Source organism: Chionomys nivalis, chromosome 1 (assembly GCF_950005125.1).
Source record: "Chionomys nivalis chromosome 1, mChiNiv1.1, whole genome shotgun sequence".
In the NCBI taxonomy this organism is placed as follows: domain Eukaryota; kingdom Metazoa; phylum Chordata; class Mammalia; order Rodentia; family Cricetidae; genus Chionomys; species Chionomys nivalis.
Window position 1 is genome coordinate 199,239,863 of NC_080086.1, and position 27,057 is coordinate 199,266,919.

A 27,057-nucleotide genomic window follows, 5' to 3' on the forward strand; every position below is an offset into this window, starting at 1 on the left:
TGCCATTGCATTTATTCAGAAGCATTTTAAAATGTTCATATTATCTAGTAACTACAGGTACCTTGAGTTTTCTCCTTGAGGTACCCTCCACTGTGCTTTTTGAGGCAGGGTCTCTCACTGGGACAGACTGGCTGGCCAGAATCCCAGAGATCCACCTTTCCCTGCCTTCCCAGATCTGGGACTACAAGTACACACCACCACACCCTTGTAACAGGAAGACTGCTTGTTCGTCCTGGCCACCTGGTTGCTCAGCCCCGAAATAATCACACAGAAACTGTATTCATTAAAACACTGCTTGGCTCTACCTTCTTATTGGCTAACTCTTACATCTTAATTTAACCCATTTCTAGTAATCTGTGTATCGCCACATGGTTGTGGCTTACCGGCAAGATTCTGTGTCTGTCTCTGTTGGCTCCATGGTGTCTCTCTCTCTCACTCTGCTTTCTTCCTCCCAGAATTCAGTCCCATCTTCCCCACCTACCTAAGTTCTGCCCTATCAACAAGCCAAGACAGTTTCTTTACTCATTAATGAAAGCAACACATAGACAGAAGGCCCTCCTACACCACACCCTTCCTTTTATGTGGGTGCTGGAGACTGAATTTTACTTATCTTCCCAGTCCTTAGTCCTCCTTACATGTGTGAATTGATGTTTCCTCTGTTCCAAGGAGACTGGTAGACCATACAAGTATAGTCAAGGTTAACTGTATCTTAGCCATAGCTATTAAAGATTAGCATAGTTCAATTCAAAATCACTTGAAATTGTAAAAGGAATGGAAACTGGCCAACTACAATACTTTTAAGAGGTAGCATAAGCATAGACTCTAAAAGTAAATGAACATTTCTTTTTTTTAATGATTTATTTTTTATGAGTGTTTACCTGTATGTATGTCTGTGTGCTGTGTGTGCCTGGTGCCCAAAATCCAGAAGAGGGTGTCAGATACCCAGGAGATGGAGTTACAGAAGATTGTGAGCCACCATGTGACTCTTGGGAACTGAACCTATGTCCTTCATGCTTAACTGTGGAACCATCTCTGTAGCCTGGCACGTCCATTTTTAAGAAAAAGGGAACTAGAACGTTAAGGCATTGGACAGTATCATTATGCCACTAATATCTTAGGCACTATGACTTGGATTATTTTTCATCTCGTGTAAAATTAGTCTATGGCTTAGTCTATGGGTCTAACAAGTCAATAACAAAAAACAAAGGAATATGGCATCATAACAAATACCATTAACTACACATTGACATGGAAATACTATCCAGAATTTCAGGTACTATGTTGAAATGAAGAAATACTAGATAATTTGCTCTAACCAATTTCATTAGTGTTAAAATGTATACAACTAAACCACTGATTTTCAAAATATTTAACCACAATTTGATGTCATATGTATTTAAATACTTAAAGCATAGAAAGCATAGCATCATTAGTAGATTACTTAATGAACCAAATATTATATGATTCTAGAACTTGTTTTATAAACTTGCTAACAAGAGAGTTTTCTCTCTTTAAATGTGATTTCTTCTCTTAACCTATTGGGGGAAACTGGAGAGTCAGTAATGCAAAGTCATACACAATTACATAGCAAGCTTGGGGCCAGCCTGGGCTACATAAGGCCTTGTCTCAAAACAGCTAACCAACCAAACAAGCAAACAAACAAAAACTATTAAGACCATTTGAAAAAACAAAACACCCAAGCATGGTCAGGAAAATTACGATAAAGCCTCTCTTTTTTTTCTGGTCCACAATAAAACTTAATTCTGAAAGTGTGCAATGTATCCATGTAGGCACAGGCAACACAAATCATCAAATAAACAATTTTCTATCCATTGTGCACATTTTACCTGCTTATTGCCAAAATGGAATTGTGATTGTCTTAGTCACTCTCCTTTGAAGAGACATCATGACCAAGAAAACTCTTATAAATAAAAGACAGCAAAATTTAATTGGGGGCTTGCATACAGTTTCAGAGGCTTAGTCCATCATGGCGGGGAGGATGACACTGGAGTAGCTGAAATCTACATCCCAATCCTTAAGCAGAGAAAGACACTGGGCCTGGGTCTTTGAAACCTCAAAACCCATCCCCAGTATCACACTTTCTCTAACAAGTTCACACCCTCTTCAATCAAGCCACACCTCCTAATACTTCTCAGATGTCACTCCCAGGTGACTAATGAATTTGAGTTTATAGAGGCCATTTTTATTCAAACCACCAATGACTTAAACCCTTTCTCTTAAAACTTATTATTGTGCACACATGATGTATGTGTATAAATGGAGGGCCTGTATGCCACAGGGCATATGTGGAAGTCAATGGTCAGTTCTGTGTAACTGGTAATTTTCACCTTTTCTTTCTGGTGTTAGAACTCATGTTGCAGGCTTACAACTGCATGTACCGATCCACCTTACTTCTCCCCCGCTTTTCCTTAATGAGATGGTGCCTTGCTTTGTAGCCAAGATGAGCCTTAAACTCTTGAACCTTGGCCTCCCAAGTAGGATTACAGGTACATGCATCCCACTCAGCTTGATTCATGCATATGCAATGTATGTATGTGTGCATGAATGTGTATGTCTGCATGTGTGTAAAGGTCAAAGCACAACTTCAATGTCATTTCTAGGACCTGTTCATCTGTTTTTAAGTCAGGCTTTCTTGCTAGGCTGGAAGCCTTAGGGCTCTACCTCTCTCCACCTTCCCAGCAATGAGAATACATGTGCCACCATGCCTAGCTTTGGTACATGGGTTATGAGGCTCAAACTTGGGTCCTTGTTTACAATGAAAGGACTTTACCAACTGAGCTACCATCTCTCCCGATTCATACTGCTGAAGGAGAACTTACATAAATTCTGGAAAAATTCATAGCCAAGAACTAGGATAGGCTGAGATAGTTTTCTCAAATATTCATGTGTAAGGTTCATCTTTTTAAATAAGTTAAAATAATCTACTACTAACTAGAAACATAACAATGTGAAACTTTGCTTCATTTGATTATTCACAGGAGAATATAAAGTTAATCCTGTTGTCATGGCCTAGCATCAATCAACTGTCTACTGTTACTTTAACAGGACCTAATTTAAATTCTACACTAAACAATTCCCATTACTGAGGACCTAAATTGGGTATCATGGAAACCCCAGATGAATAAACACACACACACACACAGACACACACACACACACACACACCCTCTGCACACAGAGAAACACTCCTTTAGGGTAGGAATGGGATCACAGAAATCCAAAGTAAAATGCAATCACAAAAAAAGGTTAGACCGATTTCTAGAGGCCAGGGGCTCTGAAAAGGCTGCATGAAGACAGAATTTAAGGGCTTTGGGGTGGGGATGTAGCTCAATAGCAGAGCACCTGCCCAGACTGTATGAAACCCCAGGTTTGATCTGTTGAACCACAAAAATCTAACAAGAACCTTGGGAAAATCTTCAGTAGAGTAAAACTGAGCAGTATGAACAAGGGCACGCCACCAGGATAACAAGAAGGGTAGGCGTCAGATAGTATGATGGTAACTGGGAAGAGGGAGGTAGGTGGGGGACACTGGCAAGGTCTACCAGGGCAAGCTTCAGACATCATCAATACTAAACAATGACAATCACTCGAGTTGGTTGTTAGGAAAATGAAAATTCAATATACTATAAAAGATACTTCTACCAATTTATAAAGAAATGGTCAGAATAAAAAATGGTCTTGGATTTTGCTTATTTTCTTAGAGAGTCTCTGTGTAGTGCTGGCTAGGTCTGGAACTTGCTATGTAGACCAAGCTAGCCTTGAATTGATAGAAATCCTCTTGCCTCTGCCACTTGAGTGCTGAGATTAAAGACATGTATCTGCTCAGTTTTGTTTGTTTTGACACAGAATCTTTGTGTAGCCTGGCTGTCTTGGAACTCATTCTGTAGACCAGGTTGGCCTTGAGCTCAAAGATCTGCCTCTCTGCCTCCAAAGTGCTGGGATTAAAGGGGTGTGCCACCACTGTCCAGCCTAATTTGGATTTTTAAATGCCTTAATTTAAATAAATGTTAAATGTTCATTTTTATCAATAAGTCAATCTTTAATTTTTCTAAATTCTGTTACTTATGGATGATGAATCTTTTCTACTTTGAATTTCAAGTACAACAAGATTGATGTTTCAATTTAATACCATCTTGGGAGAGGCATCCTATTTCCTATTTAAGTAGTTCAACCGAAATTAATAAAGAAATCCAAAATAAACCCATTATAAAAATATATTTTAATCCCAAACTGGAATATTAACATTTAGAAAGTCATTTCCAACAATATTCACCAAAAACGCTTTTGTGTTTTGTTTTGTTGTTTTTCTGAAATTTTCAAGATAGAGTTTCTTTGTAGCTTTGGAGTCTGTCCTGGAACTTGCTCTGTCAACCAGGCTGGCCTCGAACTCACAGAGATCTGCCTGCCTCTGCTTCCTGAGAGTTGAGATTAAAGGCATGTGCCACCACTGCCTGGCTATTTACTGTAGGAATAAGCTTTTAAAGTAGACAGATTCTTCTTCCCAACTTTGGGGCTATAAAAAAGGGTAAAGAGTCCTGATGAAAATCATTAATATCAAATCAAATTCTCATAAATTCCTGTGGTTAAAAACATCTGTCTGGATAGATCAGGACAGAGACAGCAAGTGGGTGCCTGCCCACTCCTTCCCCATTATGTGACCAAACTACACTTGAAACATACACAACAGGCGTTTGCAGGGGAGGCACACCATGAGACCTCAGCAAATGGTTTAACTCTGAGTCTTCACTATCAAAACTAATGACCTAGTATTAGTTACTTCCAAGATAGTCAGTCACCAGTCACTATCCTAACAATAGTCAGAAAATTATTACAGGTGCTGCTGCCTATGTGGAAAGAGGGGATGCCTATGCCGTGGATCAAAGGCACGACTGAAGAACTACCTCACAGGAGCGCAGATGTTAACAGTAAAAGGCAGTTTATCTGAGAGCATGAGATGAAAGTTTTAAAGAGTCAGGGCTAATAAAATCACCTACCAATTGCTTTCTTTATGACTAAAGCAGCTTAGGTCTGCTTCCGGAGAAGGAACAATGATTGTGTAGCTTTGGGAAACATACTGGTCACATTTTTATTTAGTGCTTGATCAAAATCTAAAATGTAAGCCAGGTGTAGTGGTGCACACCTTTAATCCCAGTACTCGGGAGGCAGAGGCGTGCAGATCTCTGTGAGTTCAAGGCCACCCTGGTCTACAGAGTGAGTTCTAGGACAGCCAGGGCTACACAGAGAAACTCTGTCTTGAGAGGGAATAAACAAAAACAAAACTCAATGTTTTGCATCTATACAAAAATACAATTTGCCTTATGAGTTTCTAGAAATAAATTGTGAAGAAAAATAAACACTTCATGTTTCTAATGGTTTCCCTAGTATCTGCCACTTTTGTCTGGGAAAATAAGCATGGAATTTAATATTAAACTTCAAATTTATTCTTTTTCCACCCTATTATTTTTTAAGCAACAGGCATTAAACAAGCTAGTAATTAGGGGTTGTAGGATTAAAAATTCCTCAAGCCATGTTTCTATGCAGGAGCTTCATGAAATTATCTGGCATTAACCAGCCATGGCGCAACACATCTGTAATCCCAGCACTCAAGAAGCATGAGGCAGGGAGATCTCAAGGTCAGGCCAGCCTTGACTACGCCTGTCTCAAAAATGTAAAGAAGAAAAGTTTAAAGAGAAAAATGTGTGGAATATCTCATAAGAAAAATGGAAATCTGCTTTTATTTCTGGGTGTGTATGTATGTTCTGAGGATTAAACCCAAAGCCTCATACATGCTAACTAAACATGCCCCAGGTTTGATTTTGTAGCTATAAGTGGTTGGCAACTGTTTCCTTAATAGCTATTGCAGGAGTAGGTCCAACATGAGTCCATATGTAGCCCTTCTCTGGTCTGGTGGGAACCGTAGGAAATGGAGATGACCTTGACTTGAAATACTCAGAAGGTGCGTGGCAGACAAATTCCAGGTATTCCATCTTCCTTGGAAGATCTTCCTCTGGCCCTAAGAGGCAGCCAATGGAAAAGTTAAACACAGTTTTGAACACATTTCATTTTTATGAAATGTTAGCATTCTTAGACACTAAGAGGAAGCACTCAGGATGCTATACCTTGACATTAACCCTTGGACTATCTCTGAAGGTTCTGAAGTCACACTCCACTGTTTACTCCACTTCAAATGATGAAGAAAAACAGCATCCTACAATACTGAATATTCCCGGTTTATGAAGCCAATGCTGTCCTAGGTACTTTACATCTACCCACACTAACTCCTCACAATGTCCTGATGGGCACTATTTTTTCCTATTTTACGTGTAAGTACAATAAGGAAAGACAGATTAAACAACAGTGAAGTGAAGGGGCTAAAAAGGCCAGTAGCCTAACTTCTGAGCTTGTGCTAGACTCTCCCACCATGTGACATCACTGTAGTGCACAGAAGACTCTCAGACTTTGGGGACCATGAAAAGCAAGTGAGAGAGGAGCCCAGAATGATTCAGAATATATTGGCTTCTGCTGGTTCCATATTTATGGGCACAGATATGTCTGTCACATAACCAGTTTGGCACACGAGTAAGAATAATAGTGGGATATTAGCTGTCCTTGGAGTTCTCACTAAAAGAAATGTCTCTCCTTTGGGATGCAAAAGAAATGCATGCCCATTACAGAAATAAACAGCACAGAATAATTAAAGAAAACTGAACACTCAGAATCATGCTAGCTAGTCATTTATGGAGTATTATTTGTATTTTATCTTTTGAATGATCAACTGAGTATAGCGTGCTACTTCAACCATCAATGATTGTTCTTAAATAATAAAATGCTGTGTAGAGAGGACATATTCTGAGAATTTAGTTTTTAGACATAAGTAGGAAATTTCTTTTAGAAATCATTTTTGAGTAATTTCATAGGTAACCTATATAATCTACGTTCTTGTGTAATTCCTTTCATAAAATGTAGGCCTGGGTCACACAAACAAATCTCACACATATGTTCTAGTCGGTACACCTTGTTCTAACCCACACTAACAAAAGACAGCCAAATACCAACTATATAAAATGCCTACAATGCTCTCTACTCTTTCGTACTTACTAATATTTACATTTTTTATTCTGATTAAACTGTGTTCTCAAGCCTCTAAATTCATATGGTCTGTCTTTATATGTTATGTGCTGAAGATGGAACCATCAGACAGGTCAAATAAAGCCAAAAGAGTGGGCGCCTCAACTTTAGACAACTGAGAGTACTGAGAGCGAGAGTGGTCATGGTGTTTCCTCACAGCAACAGAACAGTAACTAAGACCCCTCTCCTGCCCCACATTTGGTCATCTACTACCAAGTGGTCAGTCCTGAGATCACAGGACTAAAGTAAGAGGAAACAGACTGAGCAGGCTGTATTTATGTATTTAGGAATATACATTAATATACATAGCAATTAAATAATTAACAATAAAAAAGTAGAGTCATGAATTTGAGAAAGACTGGGGTGAGGTACATGGGAGATCTAGAGGAAGGAAAGGAAAAAATAATATAATTGTACTTTAATTAAAATTGTGAAGGATTATGGGAGCCAGAGAGCTCAAGGACATCACAAAGGCACAGAATAATCTATCCTGGGCTCATAGGGGCTCACAGAGACTAAACTGTTAACTAGAGTTTGCATAGATCAGACCTAGGCCCTCTGCACATATGTTACAGTTGTGTAGCTTGGTTTTCTTGCGGGACTCCTAACAGTGGGAGCAAGGATTGTCTCTGACTCATTATCTGCTTTTGGGACTCTTTTTCCTACTATGTTGCCTCATCCAGCCTTAAAAGGACAGGAGGTGCCTAGTCTCATTGCAACTTGTTATGACATGGCTGACTGATATCAATAGGAGGCCTGCCCTTTTCTGAAGAGAAAGGAAGAGGAGTGGATTGGGGCTGGGGTTGGTGGGAGGGATTGAGAGGAGAGGAGGGAGGGAGGGAAAATTGTGATTGGGTTGGAAAAAAAATAATTAATAAATAATAATAATAATAATAATAATAAAGTAGATCCCTATCTCCTAAGACTGATGCCCTTCAATGAGGGAGCCTGCATGGGACTGACCCTAGGCCCTCTACATATAAGTGACAGTTATGTAGGTTATTCTTCTTGGGGGACTCCTAACAGTGGAAGCAGGGGCTGTCTCTGACCTTTCGCTGGCTTTTGGGACCCTTCTCCTCATACTGGATTGTCTTGCCCAGCCTTAATACATGGGGAGGAGCTAGTCCTACCACAACTTGATATGCCAAGCTTTTTGACATCCACAGGAGGCCTGCTCGTCTTGAACAGAAATGGAGTAGGAATGAATGAGGGCTATGCAAGGTTGGAGTCTAAGGAGAGAGGGAGGAGGAGGGAGGGGAAACTGTGATCAGGATGTAAATTAAATGAAGCAATTAATAAATTTAAAAAAAGCAAAATGAGAGGGTGACAGGCAGCAAACAACTAAGCTCATACATGTGCCCCTCTATGACAACAGATAGTAGAATACTATTTTACAATGAAAAAAACAAATGTGGCAAGATGTTTTTATAAAACCATGATTACATTTAAAAATAAAATATTCTATTTTGGTACTTGGGGTGGGGGAGGAGGCTGGTGTCCTTATAAATGGTAATGGAGAGCTCTCTTTCAATGTACACACACAGAAAAAAAGACCATGGGGAACACAGCCAAGGGCGGCCACCTCTAAGCCAGGAAACAGCCATCTTAACAGACCTTGCTCTGACTTCCACACTTCAGAAAAGCTTGTAGCATTCTGCTGACAGCTCACAGACTAACACATTCTTTTATAAAACAGAAGAATTAACTAAATTTAAGAAGCTGTGCCATTTACCTATTATATAGGATGCAGGATCGAACTGGTCCCTGGGGCTGGCGAGCGTGGGAATGAGCCACGTCAGTGCAGCGCTCTTCTCGCAGTACTGGTCCTGAACAAAACCCCTGATCTGAGCATAGTACGCCTTTCCATCCTGCTCGTCAATCACAGAAACAACATCACCAATCTGGTAGTATACTCCCTGGGGGGAAGAGAAGATAATCTTGTATTAAAATAGTAACAGATCACAACCATTAACAAAATTTCATTAATCAGCAAGTAAAATTTCAAAGTAGAAAAAAAAATAAGGTCTGAGCACATTATGTTGACACTTGTTTCATTTCTCAATGAAAAGAGTTATTAAAAATAATAATATACACACATATATGACAATTTGCAACAAGGGAAGTATTTCTTCATATAAATTCTTTTACTTTGTATCATGAAAATACGACCTCTACTTTTAAAAGAAAAGACTTCACTTTTAGGAATGATTTTGAATTCACAACAAAATCATAGAAGGTAGAGCTAGGGAATTTCCCCTAGTCTCCTTACCTGGCACACACACAGCATCTTCCATTATCCATGTCCCCATTATTAGAGTGAATCACTTATGGCAACTGATGCACCTACACACGTCATGATACAAACATCATAAATTAACCCTACTCTTGGTTATCTGTGGGCTCAGGACATGTATAACATGGATCTTAGGATCGCATCATTGAGTACTTTCACTGACGTAAAAATCCTCTATACTATCCCTACTTTAAAAAAAACAAAACAGCCATTAAGCCGTAGAAACTTATTGCTAAAGTCCACATAAGGCAGAAACTGCAAACTATGCATCTACACTAACTAGCTTAGTGATTTTTCCTGTACTACCTTAAAAATCAGCATTTGCTTGGTGAGACACATTGCCCTCCCCAGTTGTCTATTCAAAGAAAACAAATATGGTAAGCTCAATCCAAAAGAAATGAAAACCTTTCTAAAAATTATAATTAGCATTCAGGATGTGTTTACCCTCAATTACAACACATGTCTCAAACTCTGGTTTACATCTTCCCAACAATACGACTATGACATAATTCATTTCCTGTTCTACTTTATATCTAACCTCTAGGCCTCCACTACCCATCCCAGGTCCTCTGCCATAGATCTTTTTGTTTGTTTGTTTGTTTTTGTTTTTGTTTTTCGAGACAGGGTTTCTCTGTGGTTTTGGAGCCTGTCCTGGAACTAGCTCTGTAGACCAGGCTGGTCTCGAACTCACAGAGATCCGCCTGCCTCTGCCTCCCAAGTACTGGGATTAAAGGCGTGCGCCACCACCGCCCGGCTCTCTGACCTAGATCTTGAACTTGAAAAATTTCACCTTTGAATATCCTTCGAATTTTATGATCTGTAGAACTTTCCTTAAGTGTGTGTAGTCCTCAACTGTAGGAACAATGTGTGTTTTCCTTGAAACAAGGCTTTGGTAGCAGTGAAAGCTGCTCAGATACATGAAATTTAACCATAAAAAAATTCTAAATGAACACTTCCAGTGACTCAATTGCAACCTGGGCATCTGATAGAGCAGGGATTCTCTTCGTGGATGCTTGTTCATTTGTCTGAAGTGACTCACATCTGGGACCCAGTGAATGTGTACTGTGAATGTACGCTACAATCTACTGCTTACTGGTTCAATGCTATTGTCAGCTGATCTTTCCCTGCCCTACTACTCCAAAGTTCTAGCTACTTATCAGATAAAGTTTATGTCTGTTATCTGCTATATTCATATATAAAATTTCCCCCAAATTATAAAATTATATTTGTTTATCATAGGTACTCAGATATATGCTGAATATGAATTACAAATATGTAACAGTGTGAAAATAAAGCTATGATGCCAAGATAAGGTGTTAGTGAAAAGTCAATGACAAGCACTACCTCCCACATGAGGTTTGTACAGCAGTCTCCCCTTATGCCGGGCATACATTCTAATACCCTAAGAGATACCTGAAATCTTGTATACTGCTACTTTGGGCACTACAAAATTTCTTCCTATATATCCATACTTATGATACAGTTTAATCTATAATTGGAGTAACAGATTAACAGCAATAACCAGTAGTGAGGGGAGACTACCATAGAGTCCAACAAACATCAGGAAGACGCTCTCCATTTGCTGACAGAGAGAAACGAGGTAAACGTGTCCAGGAACACTGGACTGGGAACAACCACACTGAGTTCATGCAGCATCCAGAAAGGTCACTTAACCATTCTGCTTCCTCCACACCCACATTCCTGCCTGCCAATACTAGTGACTCACATTCATTTCTCATATTCATATTTTTATTATTTTTAAATTGTGTGTGTACACATGTGCATGTGAATGCAGGTGTCACAGAGGACAAAGGCATCTTAATCTCTGGAGTTGAAATATAGTTACTTGCGATTGGCTAGATGTAGGTGCTGGGAACTGAAAACTCACGTCCTCTAAGAGAGCAGTACATGCTTTTAACCACTGTCCCACCTCTCCAGTCCCTCTCTCTCATATGTCAGAACAAATTGGCACACCAATGTGGCTCACTACATCCATGTAAAACCAGAGAAAGCTTGGAAAGGAATTCTAGACACAAAAAAACAAAGCTTAACCACATTTTTTTTTTCTGGCTGGCGGTGTGCTGCAGCTCCTTTAAGAGAGGATTTCCTGATTCAGTGGTACTAGAAAAAAAATGGTTTCAAAATGGCGGCATCCTGGTTCACCAGGACAAATGGCTCTGACTCTTTTAGGAGGTCCAGCCAAGGAACATTTAAATGGGGTTTGTAAGCAGTGTGTTACAAACTGATTAATGGCTCAACGTAGACCTGCTGCATACTTGGAACTGGGGCAGTGTTCGAGACTTGCAGAGGCATTGAACATGCACTCGCCATGTTCGACTGGGTGGAGCTAAAAGGCAAAGCAGCCTTGTTCCTAGTCATGCCACAGCTTGGCTTTTTAAGAGGCGCTTAGCATTTTAAGAAATGCTCTTAGACAGAAAAGGATTTCAGATACACAATATAACAGATTCAGATACAAAAGACCTCTAAATGAGACACACTGTGTTTAAAAAATGTGCATAAGATTAGGAGAGAGAAGAAAAAGAGTAAGTGACAGTAAGTATAATATAAAAGAGTGCAGACAGTCACAGATTAAAGGAGTAAAGATAATAAAATATTAAACTTGCAGAAAAAATAATAGAAATAAAGAAAAATAAGCCATGTAAAGATTAAAAATACACAGAGAGTCTAGATTATGTATATCATTGTGTTTTCTTTGAATTTTTTGACTGTGAATGAGCTAAGTACAGAGAGAAATTTCATTGGATGGGCTGCTAAGTTAAACCAACCTATATATTTTAAGGGTATCTTGACTCCAAAATTTAGATCTAAGGATTGTTGCTTTGGAAAAGACTTTCTGCTTTTGTTTCCACAGAGGATGAGAACCTATGGATTAATTCCAGACTAATGTGATTTGATGGAGCAAAAAGGTAGAGGAAATGAATAAATCTCTCAAAGTTACCCAAGAAAACCAAGAGAAACAAGAAAAAGTAATCAAACAGGTAAGGGAAACGGTTCAAGACTTGAAGAATGAAGTGGAAGTAATAAAGAAAACACAAACTGAGGGAAGGATGGAGATGGAAAATTTGGATAAACGAACAGGAACTACAGAGACAAGTACTACCAACAGATTACAAGAGATAGAAGAAAGAATCTCAGACACTGAAGATACCATAGAGAAAATAAACACACTGATCAAAGAAAACAGCAAATCCAACAAATTCTCATCACAAAACATTCAGGAAATCTGGGACACAATAAAAAGACCAAACCTAAGAATAATAGGGATACAAGAAGGAGAAGTACAGCTCAATGGTCCAGAAAATATATTTAATAAAATTATAGAAGAAAACTTTCCCAACCTTAAGAAAGACATTCCTTTGAAGGTCCAAGAAGCATACAGAACACCGAATAGACTGGATCAAAAAAAAAAAAAATCTCCTCGTCATATAATAATCAAAACACAAAACATACAGAATAAAGAAAGAATATTAAGAGCTGCAAAGGAAAAAGGTCAAGTTACTTATAAAGGTAAACCTATCAGACTTACACCTGACTTCTCTATGGAAACCATGAAAGCCAGAAGGTCCTGGATAGATGTACTGCAGAAACTAAGAGACCATGGATGCAAGCCCAGACTACTATACCCAGCCAAGCTTTCGTTTACTATAAATGGAGAAAACAAAATTTTCCAGGATAAAAACAAATTTAAACAATACGTAGCCACAAATCCAGCCTTACAGAAAGTAATTGAAGAAAAATCACAACCCAAGGAACCAACAATGCCCACAATAACTCAGACATCTAATGACCCTTCACCAGCACAACTTGAAGAAGGGAAACACACAAACTCTACTACCAAAAAAAAAAAGAAAGAAAGAAAGAAAATATGACCGGAGTTAACAACCATTGGTCATTAATATCACTTAATATCAATGGACTCAACTCACCTATAAAGAGGCACAGGCTAAGAGATTGGATACGAAAACAGGATCCAACATTCTACTGTTTACAAGAAACACACCTCAACCACAAAGACAGACATCTACTCAGAGTAAAGGGCTGGGAAAAGGTTTATCAATCAAACGGACCTAAGAAACAAGCAGGTGTGGCCATACTAATTTCTAACAAAGTTGACTTCAAACTAAAATCAATCAGAAGAGATGGAGAGGGACATTTTTTACTCATAACAGGAAAAATTCATCAGGATGAAGTCTCAATCCTGAATATCAATGCCCCTAATATAAAAGCACCCACTTATATAAAAGAAACATTACTAAAACTCAAGGCAGTCATCAAACCACACACACTAATAATAGGAGATTTCAACACTCCTCTCTCACCAATGGACAGGTCAATCAGACAGAAACCTAACAGAGAAATAAGAGGATTAAGGGACGTAATGAATCAAATGGACTTAACAGACATCTATAGAACATACCACCCAAATAGGAAAAATATACCTTCTTCTCTGCAGCTCATGGAACGTTCTCGAAAACAGACCACATACTCGGTAACAAAGAAAACTTACACAGTTACAAAAAAATATTGGTAACCACCTGTGTCTTATCAGATCACCATGGATTAAAGTTAGAACTCAACAACAATGCTATCCCCAGAAAGCCTACGAACTCATGGAAACTGGACAGTCAACTACTGAACCACACCTGGATCAAGGAAGAAATAGAGAAATTAAAGTCTTTCTTGAATTCAATGAAAACGAAGACTCAACATACTCAAACCTATGGGACACTATGAAAGCAGTGCTAAGAGGAAAGTTCATAGCATTAAGTGTCCACTTAAAGAAAACGGAGAAAGCACATTGGAGACTTAATAGCCCACCTGAAAGCTCTAGAAAAAAAAGAAGCAGACTCACCTAGGAGAAGTAGAAGCCTGGAAATAATCAAACTGAGGGCTGAAATCAACAAAATAGAAACACAGAAAACAATCCAAAGAATCAATGAAACAAAAAGTTGGTTCTTGGAGAAAATCAACAAGATTGATAAACCCCTATCCAAACTAATCAAACAGCAGAGAGAGAATACGCAAATTAACAAGATCAGAAATGAAAAGGGAGACATAACCACAGACACAGAGGAAATTCAGAGAATCATTAGATCTTACTACAAAAGCCTCTATGCCACAAAATTGGAAAAAGTAAAAGAAATGGACACTTTTTTAGATAAGTACCATATACCAAAGTTAAACCAGGACCAGGTGAACAATCTAAATAGACCTGTTAGTCGTGAAGAATTAGAAGTTGTTATAAAAAACCTCCCTACCAAAAAAAGCCCAGGTTCAGACGGCTTCAATGCAGAATTCTACCAGAACTTCCAAGAAGACCTAATACCTATACTCCTTAATGTATTTCACAATATAGAAACAGAGAAGTCATTGCCAAATTCCTTTTATGAAGCTGCAGTTACTCTGATACCAAAACCACACAAAGACACAACCAAGAAAGAGAACTACAGGCCAATCTCACTCATGAACAATCAATGCGAAAATCCTCAATAAAATACTGGCAAACCGAATCCAAGAACACATTAGAAAAATTATCCATTATGATCAAGTAGGCTTCATCCCAGAGATGCAGGGCTGGTTCAACATACGAAAATCTATCAATGTAATCCATCATATAAATAAACTGAAAGAAAAAAAACATATGATCATTTCATTAGATGCTGAAAAAGCATTTGACAAAATTCAACATCCCTTTATGATAAAGGTCTTAGAGAGATTAGGGATACAAGGGTCGTACCTAACTATACTAAAAGCTATTTATAGCAAGCTGATAGCTAACATCAAATTAAATGGAGAGAAACTCAAAGCTATTCCACTAAAATCAGGAACATGACAAGGCTGTCCACTCTCACCATACCTCTTTAATATAGTGCTTGAAATTCTAGCAATAGCAATAAGACAACATAAAGGGATCAAAGGGATTCAAATTGGAAAGGAAGAAGTTAAACTTTCATTATTTGCAGATGATATGATAGTGTACATAAGCGACCCCAAAACCTCCAGCAAAGAACTCCTACAGCTGATAAACACCTTTAGTAGCGTGGCAGGATACAAGATCAACTCCAAAAAATCTGTTGCCCTCCTATACACAAAGGATAAGGAAGCAGAGATGGAAATCAGAGAAGCATCACCTTTCACGATAGCCACAAATAGCATAAAATATCTTGGGGTAACTCTAACCAAGGAAGTGAAGGATCTATTTGACAAGAACTTTAAGTCTTTGAAGAAAGAAATTGAGGATGATACCAGAAAATGGAAGGATCTCCCTTGTTCTTGGATTGGGAGGATCAACATAGTAAAAATGACAATTCTACCAAGGGCAATTTATAGATTCAATGCAATCCCCATTAAAATCCCATCAAAATTCTTCACAGATCTTGAAAGGACATTAATCAACTTTATATGGAAAAACAAAAAACCCAGGATAGCCAAAACAATCTTATATAATAAAGGATCGTCTGGAGGCATTACCATCCCTGACTTCAAACTCTATTACAGAGCTTCAGTATTGAAAACAGCTTGGTATTGGCATAAAAACAGAGAAGTCGATCAATGGAACCGAGTAGAAGACCCGGATTTTAACCCACAAACCTATGAACACCTGATTTTTGATAAAGGAGCTAAAAGTATTCAATGGAAAAAAGAGAGCATCTTCAACAAATGGTGCTGGCATAACTGGTTGTCAACCTGTAGAAGAATGAAAATAGATCTGTATCTATCGCCATGCACAAAACTCAAGTCCAAATGGATTAAAGACCTCAATATCAGTCTGAACACACTGAACCTGAATGAAGAAAAAGTGGGAAGTACTCTACAACATATGGGTACAGGAGATCACTTCCTACGTATATCCCCAGCAGCACAGACATTAACGGCATCATTGAATAAATGGGACCTCCTGAAACTGAGAAGCTTCTATAAAGCAAAGGACACTGTCACTAAGACAAAAAGGCAACCCACTGACTGGGAGAAGATCTTCACCAACCCTGCAACAGACAAAGGTCTGATCTCCAAAATATATAAAGAACTCAAGAAACTAGACTTTAAAATGCTAATTAACCATATTAAAAAAATGGGGCACTGAACTGAACAGAGAATTCTCAACAGAAGAAATTCAAATGGCCAAAAGACACTTAAGATCATGCTCAACCTCCCTAGCGATAAGGGAAATGCAAATTAAAACAACTTTGAGATACCATCTTACACCTGTCAGAATGGCTAAAATCAAAAACACCAATGATAACCTTTGCTGGAGAGGTTGTGGAGAAAGGGGTACACTCATCCATTGCTGGTGGGAATGCAAACTTCTGCAACCACTTTGGAAATCAGTGTGGCGATTTCTCAGGAAATTTGGCATCAACCTACCCCAAGATCCAGTAATACTACTCTTGGGAATATACCCAAGATATGCCTTATCATATGACAAAAGTATCTGTTCAACTATATTCACAGCAGCATTGTTTGTAATAGCCAGAACCTGGAAACAGCCTAGATGCCCTTCAATGGAAGAATGGATGAAGAAAGTGTGGAATACATACATATTAGAGTACCACTCAGTGTTAAAAAACAATGACTTCTTGAATTTTGCATGCAAATGGATGGATACAGAAAACACTATCCTGAGTGAGGTATCCCAGACCCAAAAAGAGGAACATGGGATGTACTCACTCATTATTGGTTTCTAGCCATAAATAAAGGACATTGAGCATATAATTTGTGATCCTAGAAAAGCTAAATAAGAAAGTGAACCCAAAGAAAATCATATAGTCATCTGCCTGGATAGGGGAAGTAGACAAGATTGCCGGGCAAAAACTGGGAACTTGCGGGTGAGGTGGCATGGGGCTAAGGGGAAATGGGGTGAGAAACGTGAGAAGGGGTGGATGGGAGGAGTTTGGGGGATTGGGATGGTTGGGATATAGGAAAAGTGGATACGGGACCAGCGAAGTATATATCCTAACTAAGGGAGCCATTTTAGGGTTGGCAAGAGACTTGACTCTAGAGGGTCTCGCAGGTGTCCAGGGAGATGTCCCCAGCTGGTACCTTGGGCAACTGTGGAGAGGGAACCTGAAATGACCCTATCCTATACTGATGAATATCTTGTATATCACCTTAGAACCTTCATCTGGCGATGGATCGAGATAGAGACAGAGACTCAATTTGGAGCAATGGTCTGAGCTCTTAAGGTCCAAATGAGGAGCAGAAGGAGGGAGAACATGAGCAAGGAAGTCAGGACCACGAGGGGTGCACCCACCCACTGTGACAGTGGAACTGATCTATGGGAGCCCACCAAGGCCAGCTGGACTGGGACTGAATAAGCATGGGTTGAAACTGGACTCTCTGAACATGGTGGACAATGAAGGCTGATGAGAAGCCAAGGACAATGGCACTAGGTTTCGATCCTAATACATGAACTGGCTTTGTGGGAGCTTAGCCTGTTTGGATGCTCACCTTCCTGGACCTAGATAGAAGTGGGAGGACCTTGGTCTTCCCGCAGGGCAGGGAATTTGGACTGCTCTTCAGTATCGAGAGGGAGGGGGAATGAAGTGGGGGGAGGAGAAGAGGAGTGGGGATAGGGGGAAGGGGAGTGGGGGGAGGGGGCAATATGTGGGAGGAGGGGGAGGGGAATGGGAAATGGGGAGCAGGTGGAAATTTTAATTAAAAAAGAATAAAAATAAATAAATAAAAAAAAAGAAAGTAACTACTAGTTTGGATAGAATAGAAAACACAACAATAACCTTTTATTTGATTTAATGCAGGATGTTTGTCGCCAATTGGTGATTAGTCAAGGACTAATATGTCACCAAGAACTGGCACATGGTGGTATATCCACTCAGGCCGTTTGGACAATTGGGTATCAGTAGTGTGGCCTGTCAAGAGAGCTTTTGAATCAATCTGGAAGGTTACACTCCAGGCAAACATTTCCTTCCTAGGATAGCACTGACCCCTATCATTAAGGTTTGTAGGCATTTGTGTGGGTTATTGCTGTTCCAAGTTGTTCCTGGGTCCTGCACAGAATTCTGCTGAAAGCTTATAAAATACGCAAGCTCCTAAGAGAAAGATGCTCTCTAAAGATATAGTATTACTATGAATTTCAACTACCTCCTCTATCCTGAAAGTGGTGTCCTGGAGAGAATGTCACTTAGCAGTCATTGTCTCATCTTCTGGGGCTGTGGGGAACCAAGATGGTTCTCCAAGCATGGTGAGAGAGGAGATATGTGGGTCACTGGAGCAAATGACAGAGAAAATACTTAACCAAATCACAGTAATCTGTCAAGTTCTTATCAGTTATAAATACAAGTGGCTGTAATGCTAACTAAAACAGGGACTTACAAAACCATTACCTCTTCATAAATGCAACATTGTCTTTGTAAGGGAGTTTACTTAATTTCCTGATTTTCTTAATACTGCCAGCACCTGACTCATCTTAGCATGAGGTAACATCAGAGACACTAATCCTCCTCTTTACCCCTTGAGAAGAATCAATCAGCCAAAATCTCCCTTGAATTTCCACAGTGGCTATTTGATCAAGGATAGTTTCCAGGAAGTTAATCTTTTAAACTCAAAGTCAAACTCCTTTTAATGATCTCATCTGGGTGAAACTATATGTCTCTGAATTGCTCATAATCTTAGAGAAATCAAACTTCAGGTCTGCAGATAAGCATAGTGCTTTACCAGTTGTGACTCTCTGATGGCCAGTTGTGCATGTTCTTGAAAGAAGTGGATAGGTTTGTAGGCAGATGAAGGGACTTTAAATAAAGCAGTCATTTTAAATTACAACGTGGCCACAAGTCTTGTGAACATCAACCACACTAATCATATCAACTTAACTTATACATCTATACCTATATAAATATTATAAATAACTGGAAAAAATATTTCCAGTTGCCCCAAAATACATGTAATGTATATGTATTATTGTGCCAGTGCCCTTGTGCTGTTTGAAGGTTTATGCTAACAACTCTTATATCTTATAATTTTGAACCCCAGTTTTGTATCCCAACATCCCTTAGATAATTAAACTTGAAACTGAACTTTAAAAAAAAAAATAAAAAAAAAATAAAAGTTGCTTACAATACAATTCCTGTTTACTTAGGTAATATTAATATCCTTCTTGGGTCTTTGATGGAGTTGAAGAATAGTTATAGTTTTCCTTGGTTATGATAAAAGATAAAGTAGATATAAATACTGTCCCTGTAATTTTTGCTTTATAACTATTTTGTTATATGTAATTTTACTATGCTAAAGTTAAAACCTTCCTTTTTATTTAATCAGAAAAGGGGATATGGTGTGGGAAGTCTGGTGTGGGAGGTCTGTAGGGGAAGCCCGCCAATCACCTTGCTTGAAGGGCGGGATCCCCTGAGGATATTATTTACTTATAAATATTGCGGGTGTGCTCCCCGCCTTCCCTTCTGTTTTCCTGCTCTCCGTTGGAACCTCGGTTTTGTAAGCTCTCCCCTTCTTCCCCTTAATAAAGCTGATATTAAAGCTAGCCTGATTAATCCTATTTGCCGGTCGTTTACGCCCCTACAGAGGTCCTTTTGTCTATGTGTTGCTTTTATTGGTTAATGAATAAAGAACTGGCTTGGCCTATAGCAGGGGAGAAGTAAGACAGAGTTAGAGGGACAACATGGAGCCGCCGCCAGAGTCAGATATACTGAAACTTTGCTGGTAAGCCACAACCACGTGGCAATACACAGATTAATAGAAATGGGTTAAATTAATATGTAACAGCTAGCCAATAAGAAGCTAGAGCTAATAGGCCACACAGCGATTTAGTTAATACAGTTTCTTATGTGATTATTTCAGGAGTCTGGGAGGCCAGGAACGAACAAGTGGCCTCCTAGAACAGGGCTCCAGCTTAGGTTAGAAGCTCACACTGATCTCTTGAACTTGCCACCATGATATCAGCTCTTTAGTGAGAGTGTCCACAATGCTGGCTACCTGCAACATTATTTGAATATTTTGCTGTATTTTGGTCTTACTATTTAATAAACATAGCAATAGATAATGATAAGAAAAGACTGATCCTTGCAGTAACAAGTTCCACATGCTTTTTCCGTTAACACACACATAGAAATCACTAGTACAAGCCGGGCGGTGGTGGCGCACGCCTTTAATCCCAGCACTTGGGAGGCAGAGGCAGGCAGATCTCTGTGAGTTCGAGACCAGCCTGGTCTACAAGAGCTAGTTCCAGGACAGGCTCCAAAACCACAGAGAAACCCTGTCTCGAAAAACCAAAAAAAAAAAAAAAAAAAAGAAGAAAAAAAAAAGAAATCACTAGTACACTAAGTTTTTACCTTCTAGACTTAACCTATACACCATATGAACCACTGGAGAAGTTCTACGCAAATTTGAAGTTGTGATGATGAGTATTTGTACCATTCATTGACTTTACTAAATGTTTAACATTCTTCGTCTCAGAAAATAATTGCTACTTACAATCTTTATTTTTTTCAGATAACCACCTGCCACGGTAATGGAGCCAAGATCTGATTCCTGGGCTTAGATTCTAGTACCATTCTGCCTTGCTCCATGACTTACCAGATACACTATCTTGGATAAGCTAATTAATCTCTCTATAGTCAGTGCCCTTATCCATAAAATGAGGAAAACAGTATTCACCCCAGAGGAGAATGAATGAAACAAAACACTTAAAATGTTCCTCACTGTCCAACCCATAAGATGCATGCTTGTGTGTGCAAGCATTTGAGCATGTGCACACACACATTCACCTTATCTTATGATTTAACAATTAACAACATATTAAATTCCAGAAATATAGGAAAAATTCTGGCTTATGATATAGTGGCATATTATTTGTGTTTTAATAAATAAAGCTTGCCTGAAGATCAGTGCAAAGCAGCCACACCAGTCAGCCATACAGGCCAAGCAATAGTCACACACACCTTCAATCCCAGCAGCCACACTAGTTAGCCATAGAGGCCTTAAAGAATCCCAGCACTAGAGAGGAATATAAGACAGGAAGAGACAGGTCTCACTCTCAGTCTCAATCTGAGGCTTCGTGGAAGCAGGACCACTCATTTTTGGTCTGCCGTAGAGGTAAAAGCCAGTGGCTGGCTGCTTCACTGTTCTGATCTTGGGCTGAACTCCAATATCTGTCTCTGGGTTTTTATTATTTGTGCTACACTATGACCGCCTTTTTTTTTTTTTTTTGATTAAAACATGTGTGAACTAACAAAAATAAATACACTTAAAGGTCAAACCACTTGAGTACCATGAGGAATTTGGTTCGGGTGGGTTAGGTACAAAAACAAGTACCATCTCACTACTGAGTCCAGCATGACAGTTCAGAGCCTCAAATACCAAAGAAATTAAATGATTGCTGCCTATGCTAGGCCTGACAGCCTTGAAGCCTTTTCTATGTTCTAACTCCTTCTGTGTCTTCCACTTTAAAAGGAATAAGATGTCACATCCATCACTGGTGTCAAGGCTATCACTTTGGCCCCAGGCAAGACCTTACTTTACCAACTAAAGATATCCTTGTTCAGATTTTCATCTTTTGTGTATGGGTGTTCTAACAGCACGGAAGTTTGTACACCATATGTGTGCCTGGTGTCCAGGGAGGCAAGAAGAAGGCTTTAGAACCCCTGTAACTGGAATTACTAATGGTTGAAAGCTGCCATGTGGGTGCTGAGGATTGAATCTGGGTCCTCTGGAAGAGCAGCCAGTGCTCTTAATTGAGTCATCTTTCTATCCCAACCTTTAAAAACTTTTCTTCTTTTTATTGAAAACAGATCCATCCAATACATCCCAACCACAGTTTCTCCTCCCTCCACTCTTCCCAGTTCCCCTGGCATCTCATCTGTCCCCTAGATCCACTCCCCTTCCATTAACCTCCAAGAGACCAAAACCAAACACCAAGCTAACAACCATACACGTCTACACAGAAGACCTGGTATCTCTACCTTTATTTTCTCTTGCTTTGTTTTAAGGTACTTCAGAATCACTAACCTGCTCTACCCACCAGGCAACATGGTCAACATCGTCTATTCATTCATAACCTACCTTTGCCCTTCTCACCTGTTGATGCCTTCACTCTGGATAGGATGGCTCACTCTTACACAACTCCACTAGCATTTTAAGAACAATTCTTAGCAACTTCATATCATATTCTCATAGGCAACATCCCCTCCTACCTGAGTTCCAGATGAGGTGCTTGGAAGGAACTAAAAGGGTAACCACATCTTCTGCACACACGAACTCACAGAGATGTTCCCACTAAGCCAGTATCTTAGTAGCATATTGTACACCAGGCCCAACTGCTCTCTCAGTAACGCCATAGCAGCTTACCTTGTAGAAGATTGATTCTGCAGTAATTATGGTTGAGACAGACTCAGGAGCTTTGATAGGCTAAAAGAAAACAAAAGTAAAAATATTTGTGTATCCATATAGCATGCATGGGCAGTTCCCCAACCATATGAGAACTGGGTCATTTGAGAAAAATAAAACACTGTCATCTGGTGACAGAAGCAGCAGGAGAAATTTCTGACAGGGTGAGGACACATGCAAGCCTTGGAAACCTGCTGCAGGAGGGTGGTCAGCTCTAAACCAGTCTGGGTTTATAGCAAGAGTGTACACACACACACATACTTGCACACAAGAAGAAAAAGACTTCCTGAATGTTGATGAGAAGCAGCTGAATACTTCCAACTCTATTTGTTACTAATGATTTAAAAGGTGATGAAGAGGTAAAATTTCTAATTATGCTGCTAAAAGCTAACAGAGAGCTCTTTCAGAGTTCTAGTAGACATTAACATTACAGAAATTAATGAAATTAATTACAGAAATTAATGAAATTATTTTCTGTAATTAATGAAAAAATTACAGAAATACACTGGCACAACAGGGTGGAAATTATAAATATGTATAGATGAATATAAAATGAAAATTTTTAATTTTGTTACAAGCCTTAACTCTTTGGCGTTCTTAGCAATTTGCTACAATGTACTATCACTAAAATACCTTTTTAAAACTGCAATGCAAATTTCGCCACAACACAAAAAATGACCTCTCCCATGATTTTGTGTCATTCTTGAAGAATGAAGATGCAGAGAAATTAATGATGAAATAACTTGAGAACAAAGGCTGAATACTTACAAAGAAAATATATCTGAAATATGTTAACATGTTTTGACTACTCAAAAAAAACTTAGTTTTAGAAAACTAAATTATAGCCGGGCGGTGGTGGCGCACGCCCTTAATCCCAGCCCTCGGGAGGCAGAGGCAGGCGGATCTCTGTGAGTTCGAGGCTAGCCTGGTCTACAAGAGCTAGTTCCAGGACAGGAACCAAAAGCTACGGAGAAACCCTGTCTCGAAAAAATCCAAAAAAAAGAAAAAAAAGAAAACTAAATTATATAAATCTTAGACTAATAAAAACCATTAATTTGATTAAGAAAATAGTCACTGGGGCTGGAGAGATGGCTCAGAGGTTAAGCGACCAGCTGTTCTTCCACAGGTCGTGAGTTCAATTCCCAGCAACCACATGGTGGGTCACAATCATCTGTCATGAGATCTGGCGCCCTCTTCTGGTGTGTCAGCATACATGGAGGCAGAATGTTGTATACATAATAAATAAATCTTTAAAAAAAAAAAAAAGAAGTTGTTTAAAAAAAAAAAAAAGAAAAGTCACTGGCTGAGAGCTGGTGTATCAGCACTTGCCCTGCAAGCCTGACAGCCTGAGGTGGACACTAGAATCCAGAGGAAAGAAGGAGTGAATCAGCTCCTGAAATCTGTCCTCTGATCTCCAGATATGTACCATGGCATATACACCTGCATGTACTCAGTGTACAGGCTCAGTGCGTAAGTACTTGTTGATTGCACCCCAATGGTAGCTCACACTACAACTGTCTATAATTCTAGGGCCAAGGGATCTGACGCTAGCCTCTGAGGGTACTTGTTATATACATGCAAGCAAAACATTCATACACACAGAATAAAAATAAATATCTAAACAAGAGTCTACAGTGCAGGCCCCTCTGCTTTAATATGTCTACTTTAGTAATGTGTTTATTGCTACATGAAGCATACTTGTTCTGAAAGTAATACCAAACTGAGGTTAAACCAAACCTACAATTATCTCCTGTGTACAGAAATAAACTAGCACAACAAACGTCCCTAGCATGCGACTTTAAACAATCTGCATACATCAGGGTAAGAAAAAAAACTGGGGACTGAAGAGATGGCTCTGCAGTTAAGAGCACTGACCGGCTTTCCAGAGGTTCTGAGTTCAATCCCCAGCAACCATATGGTGGCAAACAACCATCTATAATGAGATCTGCTGTCCTCTTCTGGCATGCAAACATATATGCAGACAGAATACTACATATAATAAATAAATAAAATCTTTTAAAAAAAAGAAAAATATTTGGATTCATATCCACCAAGTTCATCACGAACCAACGGATAAGTTTTCTGGGGCTATTATAACAAGCATGGTACTGATGAATTCTGTTATTTGCTTAGCTCTTTAAAAGACAGAAAAAAGTTTTCTTAGTTAACTATGCATCAAGAGTCATAACCTAATTTAATATATTAAAAAAAGAATTTTAATCTCTTTTTTTGCATAGAGAATGTGACAAATTTATATACTGTGAGATAAACTATACAGTATTTCTTAGACTTATATTTTATATTTTCCAGATGAAAAAGTAAAAGCTGGAAAAAACAGAGAAAGTGCTTTTCTAATGTTATAAATAGCAGGCTTCTTAAAAAGAGTTCATCTTTTGGAGAACCTCACCTTTGCTGCCCCAGAATATTGCAGAAGGGCCCATGTTCAACGAGGAATAGAGAAAGCAGCGGCAAAGCACACCACACACAACGTCCTACAGTAAACACACCATCCACAATCATCTTACGTTTTTTAATTTAAAAATATGCCTTCTCCCTTTTCCTTTAGTAGAAACTTTCTTTTCAGCAGCTGGAGCAGATTTGTATTTGGTGTTTCTGAGCCGAGCAGATCTTCTGTGAATTTCTTGCTTACTCTGTTACATAATTTTGAGAAAAAATAATTAAAACTATTCAAGAAAAGCCAATATAATAACTTCACAAAGATCAAAGGATGCACTTTGTCAAAAATACTTTTAAAATCTGAAGGCAAAGATGAGTAAAAACCTCTGAAGGACCCCCCAAGAGGTGGCGCTGCTTACCAGAGAGAAAAGGACAGGAGTGGGTGGAGGCCAAAGCGGGAACGGACTATCACATAGCAAAAATACCGAATTTACGGCCCCGCCACCCCAGAAGTTTGCCTCATATCTCACAACAGAATTCTAATGCTTTCGTTTTAAACGACCTAATAATTGATTAATAACATAATGACAAGGATTCAGCAAGCAAGAGGCCCTGGCCCACACTGTGGCCTATGGCATAGCGCGCTGCTGACTTGTCACGCACCGTCCTGTGGAGCGGGCAGTGCGGGCAGGGGGCGAGGGCTCACCTGCTTGCCGCCCCCGCCCCCGTTGCTCTGCGGAGGGCCGGCCGAAGTGCTGGCCAGGGTGGCCGTGCCGAAGCCGCCGGCGACCCCGGTCCCGCCCGCCGCCCCCGCGCCGCCGCCCCCGCCGCCGCGGCCGGTGCAGTGGTGACAGAGGATGTCGCCCTGCGGACTCTTCTTCCACATGGAGGACGACGTGGTCTTGCACACGCTGCAGGTGGGCTTCAGGCCCAGCGGCATGGTGGCCGGCTCGGGCGGCCCCCGCGGGCGGAGCGACACGGGAATGGCGGTCGTCTGCACCGACCGCCCAGGGGTCGGCCCGCCACCCCGGCGTCTGGAAGAGCGGGAGAGGCACGGTCTGCGGTGCTGTGGCGCCCGCACCGGTGTCCAGCGGCCGCCACTGCCCCCAGCAAGCGGGAAGCGGGCTAGCGCAGCCCGGGACCCAGCCCTGGCGCTGGGCCGCCCGCGGGGGACGCAGGCCCGATACTCGGCCTGACCTCCCGGGAAAGCCAGCTCTGGTCAGAAGGTGGACCCCGGGGTGGACGGGGCAGCAGGCACAGCAAAGCCCGACCTCCACCCACCGGCGCTTCCGGCGGCGGGCGGAGCTTCCGGCGACGAGCTGGGCTCCCGGGCAGGGCGGGGCGGGGCGGGGCGGAGCGGGGCGGGGCCAGGTAAATCGGTGTAGCCGGCCTAAGCCTTCAGGCTGAAAGTGGCATTACCATTACCTGTCACTCACTCTTCTAGTGGGGAAAATGTAAGATTTCCTGTTAAAGGTGAATTTCAAGTGAACAACAACTAATTTTTTGTTTTTTATTTTTTAGTGAGAGTAGCTCACAAAATAATTGTTATCTGAGACTCAAATTTACCTGAGTATTCTGTTTCTGTTTGATAAATTAAGTAGTCTTTTTTTTATTTTTTTTAATTTATTTTTTATTGAAAAAAATTTTTTCCGCCTCCTCCCCGCCTCCCATTTCCCTCCCCCTCCTCCCGCCCCTTCCCCCCTCCCCCCACTCCTCTTCTCCTCCCTCTCCAGCCCCAAGAGCAGTCAGGGTTCCCTGCCCTGTGGAAAGTCCAAGGTCCTCCCCCCTCCATCCAGATCTAGAAAGGTGAACATCCAAACTGTCTAGGCTCCCACAAAGCCAGAACA

General features: G+C 40.2%; 1 protein-coding gene across 1 annotated transcript; it reads right to left on the minus strand.

Moving 5' to 3' along the window:
- Positions 1-1,052: 1,052 nt before the first annotated feature.
- On the minus strand, positions 1,053-26,495 carry Gatad1 (GATA zinc finger domain containing 1). Its single transcript, XM_057784972.1, has 5 exons — positions 25,917-26,495; positions 25,339-25,464; positions 22,775-22,834; positions 8,882-9,065; positions 1,053-6,034 (listed from the first exon to the last, which is right to left on the minus strand). Exons 1-5 carry the CDS (start codon positions 26,148-26,150, stop codon positions 5,844-5,846), a joined length of 795 nt encoding a protein of 264 aa, XP_057640955.1. The 5' UTR covers positions 26,151-26,495; the 3' UTR covers positions 1,053-5,843.
- Positions 26,496-27,057: the final 562 nt, after the last annotated feature.